This window comes from Taurulus bubalis (assembly GCF_910589615.1).
Source record: "Taurulus bubalis genome assembly, chromosome: 17".
NCBI lineage: Eukaryota > Metazoa > Chordata > Actinopteri > Perciformes > Cottidae > Taurulus > Taurulus bubalis.
The window spans coordinates 11832122-11852499 of NC_136605.1; the positions used below are offsets into that span (position 1 = coordinate 11832122).

The window sequence follows — 20378 nt, forward strand, 5'->3', positions numbered from 1 at the left end:
TGTTTTTTGTTCACACATGCACCAGTGTACGTATTCCAGCAGTCTGTGACATCACTGATGGGAATGGTTGCCGGTGCATAAGGTATACATATTTCTGTCCTCACCTAATCAGTGTGCTATGGGGGACTGCTAATCGAGCCGGCTGCCTTACGGTTGCGGGACAACCACTCATCCCCCTGAGCTCCAGCCGCCCCTAATACACTGCTTAGATATGAAAATAGTGTCTTACTCTACGCGTTCCCTATTGTAGTGTTAAAGCACAGTCTGCCTTACTGTATTCACGGCGTTACTCTCCAAGCTTTGCTTAGGTCATGTATGAGTCACTACCTGGCACTTGGAACACTGGTGCCCATTGTCATTGTGGTGCTGTAATGCTTTATAAAGTGGCATTGTGTTGCTCTGTCCTCTGCTGATCAGGACGGAATCATTTGACTGTTTACAGCAAATAGAAAGCAAATAGAACGCAAATACCAGGCTAAACCTTCTATGCAGTTAATCTAGTTTAAAAACATGTAGCTTAGAAAATGAAATCGAGTGCATGCATCGAGTCAGTAATCAAAGTTCAAGGGTCTGTAATGGTTTTAATTCACTGAAATTGTTTTTTAAACTCTGGACGACTATTTACTTCAAAGTAAATGAGTCCAGAGATTATAACTACAGATAGGAACACACGTGTTACAAACATCCTGTGTTGATCTGTTTGTTAGTCAAAATCATATTAGTTCGGATATCCACGATAGGTGATTGGATGGCTTTTCCTTTGCGATTTGACAAAGAGTTACAAGTGATCTCAAAGGTACTTTGAGATCACTTGTGCTAAGAGAGTCTGGTTTGCTTTTGTTAACTGAAGGAATCCCAGGATTCTTATGTCGAGAAAGAAAGATGTGCTTTTCTTTGTCCCTGGTACAAGGAAGACGAGATGGAAGATAGGAGATGGAGTACCACACACACACACACACACACACACACACACACACACACACACACACACACACACACACACACACACACACACACACACTTCTCAACAATATGGCACCACAAGCAAAAGTACACACATCCCCATTGTTCTATTGTTCTTCTACACTCAGTAGAACACAGTAGTGTTTACATAAAGGAGCAAAACAAAGCATTTCTTATTAAAACTACTATAATACGTCTCTCAAACACATGCAGTTGTAAGATCTTATATCTGTTATCATAAAAATGTGAACACACACCATTTGCTTCAGTAGAGAATTTGGAGCACCATAACTTTTATTGTGTTTTACACCGACATACAGAGAACAAGGTTATTGAAGAATATCAGGTATGAAATAATAAAACAAGTTCAATCTTCGCTAAACAGCCTCCTGGAATAACATTAAATATAAAATAATTACAAGGAGCAAAATCAAATGGTGAGGAATCAGGTTTGTCGTCGTTTGGGGTGCATTTGTGGGACTTGAAGGCATTCAGACATTTTCAGAGCTCAAACGTAACCTTTGACTTGTGAGGCTGCCCTGCGAGGACTACTTTCTCCACTACTGAAGGTGGGAGAGCCTGGGAGGCCAGGGGGACTTGACCCGGCATAGAGCAGAGATCCCCCAATGAGGAGCAAGGCTGATGCCCCCCAGCCGATGTAGAGGCCAGGGCCGAGCTCACGCTTGTGTGGGGCCGCCACATGTGGATCATAGAAATCCCTGATGATGGAGTGGGCAGTCCAGCAGACGGGGACAAGATAGAGGAACCCTGCGAAGGCAAAGAGGGCGCCAGAGATGCGAGCAATACGGGCCTTGGCGCTGTTTACACCAATGCACTTAGTGCACTTGACTCCGAGGACCCCCATAGCCAGGGCCAGGCCACAGATCAGGATGGAGAACACTGTGAGGCCTCGGGCAGCCTGCATGTCACTGGGCAGAGCCAACAAGCTGTCATACACCTTACACTGGATTTGACCCGTGCTCTGCACAATGCAATTCATCCAGAGGCCTTCCCAAATGATCTGAGCCGTCACTATGTTGTTACCGATGAAGGCGGTGACCCGCCACAGGGGGATGACACAGACTATGAACCCACACACCCACCCCACAAGGGACATGACCAGGCCCAGCAGCTGCATGCCCGTAGTTGCCATGATGAAAGGTGTCGTTTGAATCAGATGGATTTGTCTCTGTTTTATTTCAGTCTCTGTTTGTCGCAGAGGGACAATTTATAGTCCCACAAAGAAATGTGACAGTCTATACAGTACTGGAAATATTGTGCTCCACTGCTGGATCCTCTGGTGATGATGGTGTGGAGTTCAGCTTGGGTCAGACAAGGACACGTATCCTGAAATTCTGAAAAGAAAAAAGAAAAGTAGAATATATTTTGATCTTTTTTTATCCATCACACAAATAGTGCTCCAAAACTCACAAATACAAAAACATATTTCTAACTTCCTCCCACTTGGAACAGCAAGCATTACATCAGTGAAGTACGACAAGACTAATGGAGCATATATTTATCATACACATTTGAAAACAGGCTACGAGGCCCATGTTTAGTGGATTCCAATGAGAAGCACAGAGAATAGCCGTCTTTGACACAGCTGTGGGTGTCGAGCTACGCCTTGCTTGGTGAGTGGATTATCTCAGAAAAACATGAGGAGACTCTGAACACAAGCATCTTTCATGAGGGCATGCAGAGTGGGCCAGGAAGACCTATGTCATCTATTTATCTCTGCTCTGTGTATCCACATTTCACCAATTCTGTCCCTGCACAATTAATCCAGAGGTGGCTTCATGACATGGATGGATGAGAAAATGTCATAAGGACACTTTATCCTTTTAGATAAACATGTATCCAATAGATCCCAATTTGAGAGATGTTTTATTTGATTTGATATGAATAAAGTCGAACAGTCTGTTTTTTAAGTGGGCAGATAACAATGGATCATATGAATCCTTGAAACCAGAATAATCAGTCTGACAGGCCCACATTCTCCCACTGTTACAAACATTGCGCACAAATTCCCTCAAAGGCCCCTGAAGACCCCACTTTAATAAACTATGTCTTATCTTTGATACAACTAACGGCTCTGTCTATTGGGATCATTTTCAGGACATTTTTGTAAATGAAGCACGAGTGATCCATACACCTGCTCCTAAAACTGAGACTATATAAATAAGTGATACAATATTACATTGTGATACAGCTAAACATATAATGCAAGAACAACTATGAACAGTCTTTATATTTCATCAAAATCCTCACATTTCACATAAATGTATCGGTTTTCAGGATCATTTATTTTGAAATTATGTTTTGAAATGTATGGATATTTACCTCAAAAGAAGTATAATGGACTCTGGCTGCTCCCCTCGGTCCACAGGCTAGTGCTGCTGGTCCTTTGCTTGTGTTGATCAGTTGTGGATGACCGACGGCCCTGAGGATTCAGTTCAGTCCCCAGGAAGGCTGGAGAGAAGGGGAGGCTCTGTCTCAAAGGTCAGGTGAGCTGAAGCGGAGCGGGTCGATCAGCTTGGACACCCAGGACTGGACTGGAGATGGGGCTGCCCTCCGAGATGCCAGCGCAAGTCTGTGTGGCGGTGGGCAGAAGCATGCGCTTGTGTGGACGACGGAGTTAGTGTGTGAATGAGTGAATGTGTTTCAGTGTGTCTCCCAGTGCCTGGCGTACGAGCACAATGCCCTGCTGTTTGGCTGTGCCCTCCCTCCCTGCTCCTCGTCAACCTCTGTCCCAACCCCGCAGACCCTCACGTCCATCCAACTCTGCAACCCATGTTCTCTTCTTTTTGTTCATTTATGAGAGTCTTTTCTTTTCTTCTAACCTCCTCTTTCCCTTTCAATCTGTTTATGGCTTTCATTGAAGTTTTTTCGAGTGTAGGGAGTCAGTCCTTATTCAACCTCTTTCACTGTTCCAAGTGTGGTTCATTGTAGTTTTCAGGGATTTTTGTAAATAAATAGATGTAATTGACACACTGGATTGATACTGATAATCACATGCACAGCAACTGTATACTGGAGAATTATAAATACATATACGAATAAAAACATGATGTATGAAGATGAAAAAGTATGATGTTTAAATGCTGCAGAAACTAGAAGAGATGATTAGGGGAGCATGGTTTTTGCCGCCATGCAGGCGACCAGGACTGAAGAATGGATGCAGCCTGTCAGTGAATGTATCTGTGAAGGTGTGAATGTGGATTCCAAATTCTGCGCAGTAGAAGGACACGCGGCCCTCAGTGTAGTCCAGAAACACGCCCACCTTCCGGGGTTTCTGCTCCAGAGCCAACGGCGTGACCGGAGAGGTGTTGGCATTGAGCTGGCCTCCAGCCTTCAGGCTCAGAGTCCAGAAACCATTTGCAGGACAGACGGAGAACTTGCCCTTCCGGTTTATGGACTGTCTGACAACACCCAGATTCCACTCCATCTTCCCCCCGACCTCCACCTCCCAGTAGCACCTCCCGCTGCTGAAGCTTTCCTTGGCCAGCACGTTTGCCACGCGGTCGAACCGCTTGGGGTGATCTGGTACCTCTTGAAGCTTGTCCGTATGGCTCACCTGTTTTCTGTCATCCGAGACAGAGAGGAAGGGGTGGGCTGTCTTGGCGCTCAGATTGACATCCACTAAGAAAGAGGGTGGAGAAAACGCCAAAAAGTGGTAAAATCATCCATGTTTTGTATACAGTCCCTTATATTTGTTTGTGGACAAAGCCTTACCAATGTACTTCTCTATTCTCTTCAGTTCTGTCAAAGGAGAGCCAAAAGAAAGGAACAAATTACACATGTATTGTTGAATGAATTAATGGTAAAAGATAAAAGTTGCATTGCTCACCAGATTTGGAGAGCCTGTTGACTTCTACCTTAATCTTCTCCATTATGTCTGCTAGGGCTCTTCTGGTGACCCCAACACATGGGTCAGTTTCTATGGTAACCTTGGACCAATCCTTCATGTCAGAGGGGCACATCGTGGGAACAATGTTCTGCGTAACAGAAACAAAGTTTTCACCGATGGAAGCCGGTAAACAATACCATTGCATTATCTAAAGAAGGTGCATTACCTCCGTGACTTGGTTCGTATCGTCATCTTGATCACTTTTCACAGAAACATGGGGATCTGGCTCAGTGCTCTCCTTCCTCAGCTCCTGGATCTCCTGTTCGATCTCCTTCACCAGCGTCGCCACTCTCTTCTCCTCCTCTCTCTGTCGCCCCTCAATTGCGTCAACCACGGCTTTGTGACTCTTCTCCATAGCGTGCACGAGGACAGAAAAGACCTTCTGGCTCTCTCGCACCTCTCTGAGGTAGGAGTTCTGATTGGACGCCGTCATGTGTCAACAGTCAACGATGCACATTTTTGTTAAACAGAGGATTTTAATGATGTGTAGAGGTTTTCGACGCACCTTTTGTAGCTCCAGAGCATATTTAAACCGTTCTATCTTCTGCTGCCTCTCCTGAATCATCTGCTCAACATCTATAACCTGTAACAGTGACATACACATGTAAACTACATTTATTAATAATCAGATCACTTATGAATGAATTACTGACAAATGCAATGAAGTACCATTTCCTCATCAGGTGGATTTGGTGGTCGGGTCTTTCTGTAGTTATCTGAGACTTCTGCCAGAATATGATTGACGCTGAGGTCAGGCCGGTCGCTAAACAGTCTCCTGCAGCTGGGGCAGTATTTGGACTGGTGTCGGGTCCAGTATTGGCTGAGACAGGACAAGCAGAAGCTGTGTCCACATGGGATGGTCACCGGGCCGGTGAAGATGTCTCGACACAGAGAGCACAGGAAGTGCTTCTCGGCGAGAAGGCTAATTGTAGAGGCCATACTCTGAAAATTACAATGTCAACAAAGTATGAGAAAGCTTTTTTCATTTTTGTGTTTGTTTTTAGTTTTTACCTCTGGTGAATATGTTTTCACTTGAGTGAATATTGTGTAAAACACAGAAATAACCAGTAACTTGGCTCAAGGAGTGCCTAGAACAAAAGGAAGGAATCTTTGTATTTCATGCAATCAAAAATCTGAAGTGGATTCACATTTATAATAATAAAGTTATTGAAAATATATAAATACATTAAAGGTACTATTGGAAACGGAGTATTTGTGTATTATACTCAGATACTTTCATGTAGAGAACAGAAGATATAATTAAAAATACTCCACTCTAAGTAAAAGTCCTAAATTGATTAGTTTATTTCAGTAACAGTACAAACGTATTATCAGCTAAATGTACTTAGGGTAGTACATATTAGTTAAGTGTATTTTTACCTCTACTACCTTTTAAAATCATATTACTATGGCATGTGTGTGTGTGTGTGTGAACACGCAATGTGTGTAATGACAATAAAGGCATTAATTCAGGTTTCGCTGTAAAATAGTCCTTCTGACATTAAGTAAGGAAGTAGCATTGTATTGTTGCTGGTTGAAGTGGAGCTAGTTTTAGGACTTCTATACAATACATGGTCAAAAGCCAATATTTCCAATACAATTGTTCTTAATGTACTTTCCAGCACTATTTGAGAACATATTTTTACATCTTTCAAAGCTTCATACTGCAAATTTGATAAATGCATCGTAATATCAAATCAACTATTCCATGTTGATGTACGTACTTCCCACTGACTGCTGAGCCTTTTCTCTGAACTGTGAAAGCACAACTATTTTCAGCTCAGACATGCAGCTTTCAGACTCGCAGGACAAATGGTACGTCATGTTCTTAAGCAGAACGGCACTCTTCTCATATTATGTAATGAAACAAAAAGTACAGGAGACGTGACTTTTTTTTTAAATCTACTAAAGTAACATTCATCTCACTGGTAAAAGCTCCCCATGGTGAAGCCTAAACCTCTGATTGTTTTCTCTTCTTATTGTAGTTGTCCCAGACGATTCAGTAAAAAGGAATTTCTTTGTGTTCAAGGCAATGTACTAACAGAGAACGGAAGCAGCTAAAATATATGACGTAAAGTATGTGGTCAAACAGGTAGCAACCACACTGTTACGTCTCTGGGGAGCGACAGCACAAATCAACACAAAGCAGTAATGACTGAAATGTTACGTTTTGTTCTGACATTCATGTAGAAAACACTACTGGATTATGCAGCAAGTTCATAAAGGATTTTGAATTAACTGACAGAAAAAGTAGTTTTCAAAGGAAAAACAGAACCTAGTGTAAAATATTTACTGAGCAAAGTGTGGTCTTACCTCTCTCCAGGTGAATCTTGTCCAGAAAACTCTCCAGTCTGGAGAGTCAGTCTGCACTGCTTCTACTCACAGTTTCAGGTACGTAGACTGCAAATGATTTACACTGAACAGGTGCACTAAGGTGTGTGTGTATCTGTGTGTGGGTGTGTGTGTGTGTGTGTGTGTGGGGGGGGGGGGGGGGGGGGGGGGGGGGGGGGCAGTGCTTTAGACAATGGCACTCTCAGTTGAGACTCCACCCTGAATGTTATCTGAGCTACTCAACTAGCCTACAGCGAGATACCAGGAAATGTTGGAGGTTAAATAAAACACTATTTGCTTCACAAAGAACAAACTCTCCCATGATGTGTCACAAACCAGAACTTCATTTATTCAGCTTACAAATGTACAGTTTAAATCGGCAGTGAGATTTACTATTTCAGGTTTCAGCCTCAACCTAAAGGGAGTTGTACATTTCCTTATTTAGTTTGGTATCAAGTCAGCCTGAAAGCTACATAAGCAACAGTTTGATTTCAAAGAGCCTGTGATATATATTTTTCTTTTCCATTCATTCCTGAAAAACAGGCCATACTCAGTCAAGACCACACTGTCATGGACGAGGAGTGGAAAAGAAGCGATTGATAAAGATTGAGTTAAAGTTGAGTCTGGCAGGCGGAGCCACTCTGTCCTCCATATGCTCTATAGCTACCTGGGCTGTTCCTCCTGCTGATCCACCTACTGCGCCACCTATGATCCCATAAAGAACCATCCCTCCTGGCCCCTCTATGGACCCAAACAGTGCACCAACGACAGCTCCCACAACAAAACCCGTACCCAGTCCTCTTGCCAGGGAGGTTCTGAGCCATCCGTTGTCCATCTCCGCTTTGGCTCGGATCTCTGCGCCAACATTGGTGGTGTAGGCGTCCTTCTGGTGATACAACTCCTCCGCTATGTATTGTTTCTCCATCGCAGTCCACGCCTTCTCTATCTCTCTCGTCCTCTGCTTCTTGAGCCTCTTCATCTCTTTCTTCACACAGTCCTCTGCCCTCTGGAAGGTTCTGCTGGAGAAGCAGACCCCTCCCAAAGAGGCCACCATCCTCTCGATCTTCTGCAGGAGCTCTCTGTCCCGGCTGTGATCTCTCCAGTTCTTGCTGAAAACATGGAAGCGTCCACCATACTGCTCGATCAGTTCTCTCAGGGGCCAGTCAGTCTTCTGCACCCGGTCTTCCAGCGCAGCCACCTCAAGGTTTCCCTCATAGGCCAGGAGCACCATGCAGTGCCTCAGACAGTGTCTTCCAAAGCGTTCTTTCATTAATTTGGGGCTTCTCATTTCATTTAGGGCAATTTTTTCCATGTCAAAGGTGACAAGAAAGGCATGGGGACCAGGAATACACAAGCACTTAGACCTCCTCAACTCCATTTTCCTCTTGACTTGAGATATATCCTTGTCGTAGATGTTTGGTCCATTGATCACAGCCACCCGTCTACCGGCGAGCTCTCCGGTAAACTTTATGCTGCCAGAAATGCTGGTGACATTCTTAGCAAACTCTTTCCTCCCAAGTATGTGGTTTGTTAGTAGGAACTGCGAATGTCCACTGCTGCCGACCACCATAAGCCTTAATTCTGTAGGAGATGCTGTGAAAAAGTGTTGAAAGTTTAATTTGAGAATAACACCAGGTAAATGTAAGAAGTATTGAGCGTTTGCTCCTTGTTACTGTGTCTCATTCTCTTGCCATTATTAGACTGTGATATGAGCTAAATGACATTAGCATGCTGATGTGTAGGAGGAATGAAGCCATGTTCACCATCGTAGTTTAGCAAGATAACCTTTGCCAATCAGCACAGAATGCAGAAGTGCTCCTGAGACTGATGGAAAAATTACAATGTTGACCTGATGAGGGCGCTACATGAAATGTCAAAGGATCACTAAGTCATTTAAGTTCATCCTAAGGGCAGCATGAATGCTACACAGCCTTTCATGGAAATCTATCAAACATGTCACTCAAAATCAACTTCACAAAGGAGCTTGAAGAAAAGCCAGAGGATCACCAACGTCCTCTGGCTTTGGTGATCCAGGATTCATACTCTGGGTTACACACATGTCTGTACCAAATTTCATGGCAATCGATTACATTTTTGTTGAGATAGTTCAGTCCGAATCAAAGAGGTTGTGACCTGACAAACAAACCGACACTGCCATGCCACTAGTGTGGCTAAAGCCTAACACTGATGAATGCTGCTAAATGGCACGCAAACTGAAAAGACCCCACCTTTTTAAAAACATATTTGTTAACCCTGGGCATGTTAAATCAGTGATCTTACCTTTCTTTCTCTTATCCATTTGGCAGATCTACAGCACAGATTCACTCTTTTAATTTGGATTATCACAAAGTTCTCCAGCTACTCACTGGACTGAAGTCAACACCATAATATATTCAATGAAAACACATCCCCCTTCTCCCTCCTTCCCTCCCTCCACTCTCTCTCTCTCCCTCTTCCTCTCTCTCTCCCTCCCTCTCCCTCTCTCTCTAACTTCAGTGATTAGGTAATACCAGATTTACTACGTGGAAAATTACCTCAGGGTAGAATGCTGGCAGGGAGCACATTCACAATTATTGATAACCTCAATGAAATGCTTAGATTAAGTAATAAACTATGGTGTTTTATATTTTGATGTATATCATTTTTTGCAGTTATATCCTTGGTAAAACAGTGAAGATGGAGAAGGGAATTCATATATTTGTTTGTGGTGGTCTTTATTTAAATTTAGCCACACATCATATACATTATTTATATAACCATCATCATCATCATCATCATCATCATCATCATCATCATCATCATCATCATCCACCACAAGCGCCGATCAGAGGTAATTATTTGAAGATGACTAGCATGACTGCAGAGGAGTTTAATACATATAAAACATGTAATCAACTGTAACCCTGATTGAATCATTTAACATTTGAGAGTTGAATTTGTGTTATTCTGTTAAAAATACATTAAAAAACACCCTGATTTAAAATGTGACTCTCTACTGCTATCTCTCTGTCAGTCCACCAGACAGCGTTTTTTCCTGGGATCAGAAAAATCAATAACTCATTAAATTAGTTTGATCCTGTGTGAACAGAGCACACATGTATATTCTAAATATAGACTAGTGTCTTGTTGTGACTAGTTATCTCTGCAACCACAAATGACAGTGTTTACAAAAACCTGCAGACCAGCCTCAGACTAATATTCAGTTATGCATGAACACTGTGGATTTTTGTATAATGCCTATGGTACTAGGATTTTGGATCCCAAGAGTCTTCTTATTAACTGTAATAGCAGCTTAATAAACTCATAGCTAGAGTGATCAAGCAGCTGGACATGCACCATAACTCAGTTAAAACCCGAAAAGCCACCCACAAAAAAGAAAAGAGAAATGTAAACGTGTTAGTCATTTTAGAGAGGTTTTGGATAAGTTTGGCCCACAAACGGACGCCTAGGAGCTCTACTGACTATTAGCCTCATAAAACCTAAGTACTGTTACACATTAACCTGACATTTGGTACTTGGCACTTGGACACTGTCTTGTATTCCCATGGATATTAATGAAGTCAGTAATTTATGTTTATACATCTAATGATGGTTATTAACCACAGTTATATAACATTTACATTATACAAGCAGGTGAAAACAGGTGCAGAAATGGGTCAATTCAAACTAAACTGAGCTCTAAAGTATTTGACTTCATTTGACTGCAGATTGAATGCGTACATTACAGTCACTGTCCAAAACAGGAGGCCTGACTCTTACGCCAAAAGAAATAGCGCCCCTGTGTGGTCAACCCGCGTAACACACGCAGAGGAAACCACATGTAAGTATTTCCTGTTTGGAGCGACGTCACAGCTACCCGGAAGAAAACAGACAGAAATGAGCCACTTTGAAGTAACTTCGGCCACATTGTTGTCATGAAAACTTTAAAACAAAGTCTGTCTTTATGGTGGAGCCTGACTCGTGTTGCCGCTGTCCGGGACCACGTGTCCACGTGACGGACACCCTTCAGACAGACGGGTTAAAAGGTTAAAGGTGCCGTCAGACAGACGGAATGATTCAACACACGCTGCGCGCGGGCCGACGTGCCGTCTCTCCCTCTCTGCGCTGCTTCTCTGAGACTTCCGGCGGAGAAATCATTGGGGAGGATGGCTTTGAACGGACAGGCTCTCCACGCCCCACAAAGCAGGCGTCCCTCTACGTGCACGTGAGCTAGCATTTGTCAATAACTGATTCAATGATTATATGCAGAGACATATGTATATGTATGCATGCACTGAATAAAATCTATTATATATATATATATATATATATATATATATATATATATATATATATATATATATATATATATATATATACACTTTCTCCTCTCTTCCTCTTCTTCAGTGGCCGTACTGCCTCAGACGGTGCTCCTACTGCAACTTTAATAAGTACATACCCAGAGAGAACAACGACCACATAATGACAGAGTGCCTTCAGCGGGAGACTGAGACGTTGCTGCAGCTCAGTCAGGTCTCCTGGTATGGTCATTGTCTTCCTTCCACATGAAATCAGCCTTCAACACGTGCCTTCACACCCTTCATTTAGATTTTCTCCCTGCAGCGTCACCTCTGTGTTTTTTGGCGGTGGGACTCCGAGCCTGGCTCCCCACTCGACCATCGATGCTGTCCTCAACACTGTTTCAAGGTGGGCATATCTCTCAGATAAGGCTGAGGTCACGCTAGAGGTCAACCCTACTCTTGCAGGAAAGTCAAAGTTAGAGGACTATTGCCGTGCCGGGGTGAACCGTTTATCCATCGGAGTCCAGGTAAATATATAATCTATAAAACTGATGACAGAAGATTAGATTATGAATTGTGTAGTTGCACATATCTCATGTTCAATCCTTCAGTCTTTGCAGGATGAGGATTTGAAAATTCTGGGAAGAGACCACAGCTCTCATCAGGCTCTGCAAACTGTCGAAGAGGCCAGGAGGCTGTGCCCCGGGAGGGTGTCGGTGGACGTCATGTTTGGTCGGCCCAAACAGAGCGTTGCATCCTGGGAGAACGAGTTGTCCGAGCTGTTGAGGGTGTGCGATGACCACGTGTCTCTGTACCAGCTGACCTTGGAGCGAGGCACCCAGCTGTTCAAACAGGTGCTCGGAGGAGAGATGACTGTGCCCGCTGAAGACGTGACAGCAGAGATGTACCAGTGTGCAAGGAGGACTCTCCACCAGCACGGCTTTTTGCAGTACGAGGTCTCTAACTTCGCAAGACACGTAAGTCCTCAGCAGAAGGACAGACGGCTCACTGATCTCCCTCTACGCCTTAGGAGGCATTGCTTCTTTCATAAGGTTCATTAGCGGAGAACCTTAATGCAAAGGGATTTATAGAAGGAGTAAACATGCAGCACAACAACATTTATAAGAAGGATAACTTCAAATAGAAAACACAATACAATATAGATAAAAGAATGAAGGATATCAGTAAAAATCTAATGATGAGTTTTAAGAAGACTACTGTATATATTATTGATACATTATGAATAGCATGTTGTAGAGTGAGAGTTAAGAGACATTGCTTCTTAAACGAAACATTTTGAGAGATACTTTGGCTTTTCTGTTTTTGATGGGACGTCACCAACACCAAGGCAGATGTCAGCGGCATGATAACGCTTCACTTTGTGTCACACAGAAGGCAGTGAGTCATCACAACACAAGCTACTGGAAGGGAAGACAGTACATCGGCGTCGGCCCAGGTGAGCTAATATCTAGACTCCAGACCCTGATCAGTGGAGATCGTACTAAAAGTGAGTTTTAACATTTTGATCTGTGGCAGGAGCACACGGGCGGTTTGTTCCTCTGGGGGAGGAAGGGGTTCTCCGGGAGGCGCGAACCCAGACCCTGGAGCCTGGTGCCTGGATCCGTGAAGTCCAGCAGAGGGGACATGGGACACGTAGGCGGATTCAACTCGGCCATCTTGAACTGTGAGCTGTTGCACTTACAGGCAAAAGTGTCTTGTAATGAGTGTCTGTGATTTTTACTCAAGGGGCAGCTGCCATTTCCATGTGCCCGCCAATCCACAGTGTGAGAAGCATAGTGTTGAAGGTCGCTGTACATGTGCTTGTTCTTTCAGACATGCTGTCCCTGTGAATCACTATTATCCGTCACATATACTCACTCCGTGCAGTTCTTGTTAACATCGAAGTTTAGTCACCGAGAAGTTCTCAGATGAAAGATGTTTCTTTTGCAGGCTGGAGGAGGTGTTGGTGATGGGAATGAGAATGACAGACGGCATTAATCACAAGGTGAGGGTTTTACCTGCATGACATGCACAAACTGAACATATTCTATGTCCAGTTTCTGTGTGATCTGTTCTGTCAGTGCAGTTGATGTCCAGTATTCAGGTGGTATTTGGTACATGTATCTTTGTACATGTGGTAATGTTGATCACGTTCTGATATTTAACAGCATTGGGAGATGTTTAGCCCTCAACTGGGTCTCCGGGAAGTCTTTGGCACATCCAGAGATGTCCAAGAGTTGCTCCAGAGTGGACAACTCATTCTTGATGACAGGTGACCGATGACACTTTACAATACATAACTGTTCTCTCGTATGTAAAGGTGCATTGAATCTTTTTGATGTCTATTTAATCTGCTGCTTATTTTCTCGGTTCATCGGTTCATGAAATGGTGGAAAATGCGTGTTATAATTCCCTAAAGCCTAAGGTTGATATAACCATACAGCTCATTTTACTTTACTACAAAGAAAGGCATCACAGTTAAGAAGCTGGTATCGGGGAATATTTGGCATTTTTGCTTTAAAAACCACAATCACTCTGATTAATCAGCTAATAGTTGCAGTTTTGCACTTAGGTCTGAATCTCTCATCATTTTTTTCTCTCCTTTCCTTATTATCAGAAGTCTGCGCTGCTCTTGGGATGGACTGGTCTTCCTGGACAGCATACTGCCAACTCTACTGGTGGAACTGGAAAGACAAATCAGTCAGAGGCTACAAAGAGATCACCATTCTGATGGACAAACAAAAAGCCGAACCTGCAGCCCACGATGAGAGTAATGTTAATACAGCAGATAACTTCAGAGAAGGTTTGTTTATGTGTTAGACTGACAGGAGGGTGGGACATCCTGAAAACAGGCAGATGTTTGCATTAGTTTTATGTTCAATATTTAATTACTTATTTAAGGCGTGCCAGTTTTCACATTGTATTTCTTGTACAAGTTTTTCTTCTTCAGAGTTACTTCGCTGTGCAGCTGACATGGGAATAGTCTCTTATTTGGCCCTGTGAATAGAGAAATTAAACAGGCCCCACAGGCGTTTATATTATATTGACTCTGCCACTCTGGTTTGGATGAGACCAGAACATTGGATGTGAATATTTGTTTTCAAGTCTCCTGGTGCTATAATGCAATTATTGCTTGCAGTAAACATTTCTCAGAAAGTAATTTTACTGTCATCGAAACATAATTATTTCTATCCCCGTACACAGGAATTGTGTTTTATTCTTTGAATAGATGTCAACTCTCTTTTGGAACATTCTTGTTTTAACTGATCCATCTCATAAATAGTTAAATTGGAGACAAATCTTTGTCATAAATATATTTTCACTGGTCCATAATTTCCTAATTCATCGACGTAACAATTAATCGATTAGTTGTCAACTATTAAATTCATCGCCAACTATTTTGATCATCAATTAATCGAATAGAGTCATTTTTCCTCTGATTTCAGCTTCTTAAATGTGAATATTTTCTGGTTTCTTTATCCTCTATGAAAGTAAACTGAATATATTTGAGTTTGTAAGTCATCTTGGGCTTTGGGAATCACCGAACGACATTTTCTTTACCAATTTCTGACATTGTATAGACCAAAAAATTTTGATTCATCGAGAAATGATTTAACAGATTAATGAACACTTAAAAACTAATAGTTAGTTGAAACACTAACGGAGACAATGTTCTGTTGAGTCTGAGCAGATCTTTGAAGGAAATTCCTCTGGCAATCTCACTGCTTATAAACTCAACAAACTAAACTAACAAAAGCCAAATAAGTCTCAGGCTGTGGATGTGGATTCATTTTTACCAGCTCCTTCAGCAACATCAATTAAACTCGCTCCACAAATCCTCAAAACGATAGATCTCACAGGAGGGAATATACGTGATGAACACCGATGGTGTATGTCCTCTCACTTTCTGGTGAGAACGAGTGCTCTTCAGCCAGAGAGATTCATGAACGCATACTGATCGAGTGAGTTCATTTGTCTCGAATTTTTATATTCATATAATCATCACAAGGTTTTCTCTCCGAACAGAAGCCACTTGAAAATACTTGCCTGCGCCGCCTGACGTAACTATGCATTCGAGATATTGTCAACCGTGACGTAGCTATGAGCAGTACTACTTGATATCTGCAGTGATCACGATGCTCTCAGAGTAAAAACGGGAGAAACAGCCCTTCTCTATGATTCATGAGGCCGATAGTGATGAGTCCTCTGCAGCACCTCCGTCAGCGTCAGTGACTGCAATCTGGTTGTAGTTTACACTGTATTAATACATTTTAAACACTGATGGGTGTCATATATTGCCACACTTTAAATATCTGCAGTGAGCATTGTAGCTCCAAGTCAGTGGATTGCTCAATAACTGATGTGGCTTTGTCTTAGTTAAACCATCCTTTTCACAAAACAAGGACACTCTGAAAGAAAAGCCCACACAATATTTTCGTCTTGGAAACCAGAAGAGTGGGTTGGGTATGTAAGGAAGAAAAGGCTGAGTGTTTTTCAGGAATTGTATTTCTACTGTGGTGGAGCAGAGTTTGATGTGGGCTCTCTCCGTGGTGCTGAATCCACGGAGTCCAAAATGTCTCTCACCTCCACCTCCTTCATACGGGATGCTGTTCCCTCCAAACACTATGCCGACCCATGTTGGCTATTGCCGGTGATTAATCATGCATCGTAACACTTCAGCCCTTGATGCCAGGCACAGCGCAGTGGGAGGATGTGAATGTGAACAATCTCTTGTGTACGGTAACAAATACTAGAAGACGTTTAAGGTCGCTGTGAGTCATCTCCTCACACCGAGGATCTCCCTCCCACACACTTATGCTCTTCTTTTGTATCATCACTTGAAACAATAGATATGTGACGTCCCTGAACACAATCTAAACAGTATGTCATTCTCACTGGCCGATGAATGATAGAGCAGAGGCACTAATGACAATTATAAATGTTTTATTATCAGGTTTTATATAGTTACATACAAAAAGACAAAAGATGAAAGCACTGGTCCAGCCAGGTGCTACAGAGTATAACTCCTTACATAATATGACATTGCAGCATACTACTACAATTGGTTTTTCGAGCAGGCGCACGATTCATTGAATCTGACACCTCTCGGGTTTGTTGTGTTTGGTACTTGAACGCAGCACCAGCCGCAGGTCGCTGGTGAAGCTCGGGCGGCGCGCCAGCGTGTCCACGGCGGCGCAGGGCGCGACTAGCCCCCGGCTCCCTCTCCTGCCTCGCGGTCCGATGCACATCGACTGGTAGCTGAGGATGGATATGAGCTGATGGCGCGACGGGCTCGTCTCGCCGGGCAGGCCGCCCAGAGTGGCGAGAGCTCGGAACACGCCGTCCATGCCGGTGCCGTCTTTCGCGGAGGTTTCGAAGTAGGCGACATCCTCGCCGAGTATTTCCGCCACCTCTGACCGTCTGACGGCTCTCGGTGCCGTCACGTCCGCTTTGTTCCCGCATATCACGACTGGCACTCTCGTGGGATGTTTTAAGTTCAGTAACTTTGCCCTGGCATCCTTGATCTCGTTGAGCCGCTCGCAGACTTCATTGAAGGACTCTCGGTCATCCAAACTGAACACAAGCAGGAAGGTGTCGCCTGGAGAGAGAGAGAGAGAGAGCATCACTTAATTAATTTAATTACAATGGGATACATTTCACATTTTAATGTTCAATCATATTCATAAAACACCACAAATGCACGGCTTCTCTCTGGTAAAAAAAAATATTTCTAAACATCTTATTGATACTTAAAACAACTACAGTGATGTAAGGTCTCACCTGTCAGGATGGATAACCTCCGCTTGGCAGGGAAGTCCCTCTCACTAGCGGCGTCCAGCAGATCGATCTGATATGCCTCCCCTCCTATGTGGAACAGTTTTCTGTGGAAGTCCTCTACTGTGGGTTCGTAGTGCTCTTCAAAGTCTTTACCCAAGAACCGATGGAGGATGTTGGTTTTACCTACTTTAGGTGCGCCGAGCACAACTATTCTGAGACAGTTCCTGCGCTTGGTCAGACCCAGCTCCAGCAGATCCACGGACCTTTTTGGGAGTCGATCGGTCGAAACCTGCCGATTGCCCGAACTGGAAGATCGACATGGGGACGCAGCTCTTTTATCTTGTTGTTTCAAGCGTCCTTTCACCGTTTTGATGATGCCCATGCTCGTCTTCGGTATGTTTGAGACTTTGGGGTGCTGTGGTAGTGGGGTGATGAGGGCTGCGCTCTGCGTAATGTCTGATTCGTGATGTCCGGTGAGAGAGTTGAACAATTCGAGGATGCCATCAACAGGAAGGTAAATCTTCTGATTTGCGTTCACCTCCATGTTCTTTCAAGTGTCTCCGGGCACCGAGACGAGGCTATCACAATCTTACCAACCCAGTTGCTTCCCCCATGTGTGTGCGCCGAAACAGAGCCGAGTGGCCCCTCTTATACACCAGCACCTAGCGCAGTGCCTGCGTCACCGTCTCATCCAACGAGCACACTCCTTTTATAGATGCACAGAGAAACAACAAACACAAACAGCACTCAATGTCTCCACTGTACCCTATTGTAGTGTTTATATAGTCTGGAAATATATAGAAAATAGCAGTTTTCCAAATGTGTTTAAAAAGGATCCAAGTCGGATTTATATTATGCTTTTGAACATTTTGTCCCGGGACAACACCCTTGTAAAACGAAACATTCTAATCTGTTCTGACCTAGTTAATGTACTATAGGCACCTCATGTTCAGATGTCCCTGTCTCATTATTTATAAATACATAAATTAACTAATGGACTCAGTGTTCAGATATCTGCCTGCAAATTACGGTTGTCATGGAGACTGCAGGTGTGAGCAATAATTAATTGTGTTTATACTCTCGGCGTCATGGGGCACAATAATCAGTGGTACGTTTTTAGTTCTATTCCTCCTGCTTCTTGTATCTATTTTTATGATAATATAAGCCTCACACAGTGTTCTCCCAGCAGAAGCCACTTGATAATATGATCCTGCGCATCCTGACACAACTGTGCATCTGGGATTTCGTTTTTCATGAGGCTATTATGAGCAGTACTTGCAACCCTTAATGTTTTCTGCAGTGGTCACAACACACTCAGGGTCAGGATGGAGAAACCGCTCACTCTCTGCTCTGGGATTCATGAAGCCTGCATGCAATCTGGTTTTATGTTCCGCTGTCTGGCTGGGGTCCTGCCTTCACTTTATAGTGAAGGACATGAATGCATTCATTTACATCAATTAATACATAGCTCTATTTGAGAGTGGAGGTTTAGTTCCACATGAAAGTTAAGACACCTGATTTAAAGGTACAGTTGAATAGTAATGTGTTGGAGGATGGCAGGAATCAGAACATATTGAATAACTGTATTTATTTTTTTCCATCAAACCATCCTGTGCACATAGCAAGGCCACTCCGAATGAACAGCCCACATAATAGTCTCTTTCTGGAAATCTGAAGAGTGGGTTGCATATGCAGCCATATAAGGCTGATTGCCATGGAGAATGCAATCTCATCTCACAAGTGCAGTTCAAAGAAAATTGAAAACCTGGAAGTGATGGGAAAAACAGAGGGTTGATATAAATTAATTTCAATATTTTATTTACTTTTATGGCTAATTGGACTTTACATTTTTGTTTTAATAAGGTCAGAAGGAAAATACAACATTTAAAAAGGCTTTATGTCAACAAAACACAAGAGTTAATGCTTCCGCCATTACTATAATTTCCCTTAATGAAGGGCTCAGTCGTGTCTCTATTAATACCACACTGCCCATAGTCACATTACGGCTAATAGCTAGTTGTATATGCACATACACACGCCGGTGACATGAGTAAATATAGAAACCACTTTCACATTAGATTAAATTTGGTTTGTATTTATAGAAATGATTGGACCATCATCTGAAGTAATTTCACTACACTTTACTGTGGTAATGTATCTGTATATGTACCACAAACTATTGGTCTTGTGCTGCTTTGCAACACCACGCAAATGTGGAGGGACAAATATTTTTCAGAGTATTTCCCAAGGTACAGAAAAATATTTGTCCCTCCACATTTGCGTGGTGTTGCAAAGCAGCACAAGAACAATACTCTAAAGCCGGAATTTTGATTATGGACATTTTTTGTTTCTTAATTTATAATATTGATATTTGAATATCAAATGTGAATAGTTGGTATACCAAAAAAAAAGCAATTGCTGAAACATAACTTTTCAACAAATGGCAGTCAAAAGAACTCTTTTGGTAGACATTGAATCACAATCAGAAATACTTTATTGATCGCATGGTATGGTACACTACAGTTGCTCTGACACATGAGCAAGAAAAAAAAAACACAGGACCTTGTAGAATATAAAAGATATACATAATGCTACAATACATAATGCAATATAAGTAGAGAATATATGTAAATAATAAATAAGGCATGACAAATCTAAAAATGTGCATGAAACACAGCAACGTACAGCCACAGTGCAAACACAACATGCTGAGAAGTGGGTTCCATTAAGTGTGTTAAAAATAAATGCAAGAATAGTTTAAATAAGAAAATTTATTGAAATGTACAGGGTACATGAAGTATTAATAGTACACTTTGTTGTATGTGGAGTGAACCTGAGCAGCCCTGGTATTGATCTACAGCTTAATATCTCAAAAGCAAGCAGACAAAAACGTAACAAGACCCACCAGAAGAAAACAACACTACACCACTAGAGGGCAGCAAAGAGGGACATTCGTACAACAGCGTTTAAGAAACAGGATTCTCCAGTGGACAACTCAGTGATCTCACACACACTTCATGATGTTGTTTTATAATACACACAAACACAAGAGAAGTCAGACTTCCTCTGCTACGTGACGTCACCTCTGTGTAGTAGCAGGTCCTCTCTCCTCCCCC

The 20378-nt window shown here is 42.8% G+C and overlaps 5 protein-coding genes across 5 annotated transcripts; 1 reads left to right on the top strand and 4 right to left on the bottom strand.

The window, feature by feature from the left end:
• Positions 1-1242: 1242 nt before the first annotated feature.
• cldnk (claudin k) lies at positions 1243-4050 on the bottom strand. Its single transcript, XM_079233803.1, has 2 exons — positions 3307-4050; positions 1243-2318 (listed from the first exon to the last, which is right to left on the bottom strand). Exon 2 carries the CDS (start codon positions 2114-2116, stop codon positions 1472-1474), a length of 645 nt encoding a protein of 214 aa, XP_079089929.1. The 5' UTR covers positions 2117-2318; positions 3307-4050; the 3' UTR covers positions 1243-1471.
• A 10-nt stretch (positions 4051-4060) lies between these two features.
• btr02 (bloodthirsty-related gene family, member 2) lies at positions 4061-5812 on the bottom strand (the record flags this gene model as incomplete). The annotated part of the gene is made up of 6 exons (XM_079233604.1): positions 4061-4605; positions 4699-4725; positions 4814-4961; positions 5040-5288; positions 5379-5456; positions 5543-5812. The coding sequence occupies 6 exons, from the start codon at positions 5810-5812 to the stop codon at positions 4061-4063; spliced, it is 1317 nt and encodes a 438-aa protein (XP_079089730.1).
• A 1960-nt stretch (positions 5813-7772) lies between these two features.
• On the bottom strand, positions 7773-9503 carry LOC306750179 (GTPase IMAP family member 9; the record flags this gene model as incomplete). The annotated part of the gene is made up of 2 exons (XM_079233574.1): positions 7773-8797; positions 9485-9503. 2 exons carry the CDS (start codon positions 9501-9503, stop codon positions 7773-7775), a joined length of 1044 nt encoding a protein of 347 aa, XP_079089700.1.
• Positions 9504-11255: 1752 nt separating this feature from the next.
• On the top strand, positions 11256-14855 carry rsad1 (radical S-adenosyl methionine domain containing 1; the record flags this gene model as incomplete). Its single annotated transcript, XM_079233181.1, has 9 exons — positions 11256-11408; positions 11591-11724; positions 11807-12011; positions 12096-12461; positions 12877-12940; positions 13021-13168; positions 13435-13489; positions 13653-13756; positions 14102-14855. The coding sequence occupies 9 exons, from the start codon at positions 11256-11258 to the stop codon at positions 14250-14252; spliced, it is 1380 nt and encodes a 459-aa protein (XP_079089307.1). The 3' UTR covers positions 14253-14855.
• Positions 14856-16571: 1716 nt separating this feature from the next.
• Positions 16572-17895, bottom strand: rasd2a (RASD family member 2a; the record flags this gene model as incomplete). Its single annotated transcript, XM_079233277.1, has 2 exons — positions 17266-17895; positions 16572-17083 (listed from the first exon to the last, which is right to left on the bottom strand). Exons 1-2 carry the CDS (start codon positions 17804-17806, stop codon positions 16572-16574), a joined length of 1053 nt encoding a protein of 350 aa, XP_079089403.1. The 5' UTR covers positions 17807-17895.
• Between the last annotated feature and the right edge of the window lie 2483 nt (positions 17896-20378).

Excerpts from the sequence above, each read along its gene's own strand:
- cldnk (XM_079233803.1), bottom strand. The coding sequence starts at position 2,116 with ATGGCAACTACGGGCATGCAGCTGCTGGGCCTGGTCATGTCCCTTGTG.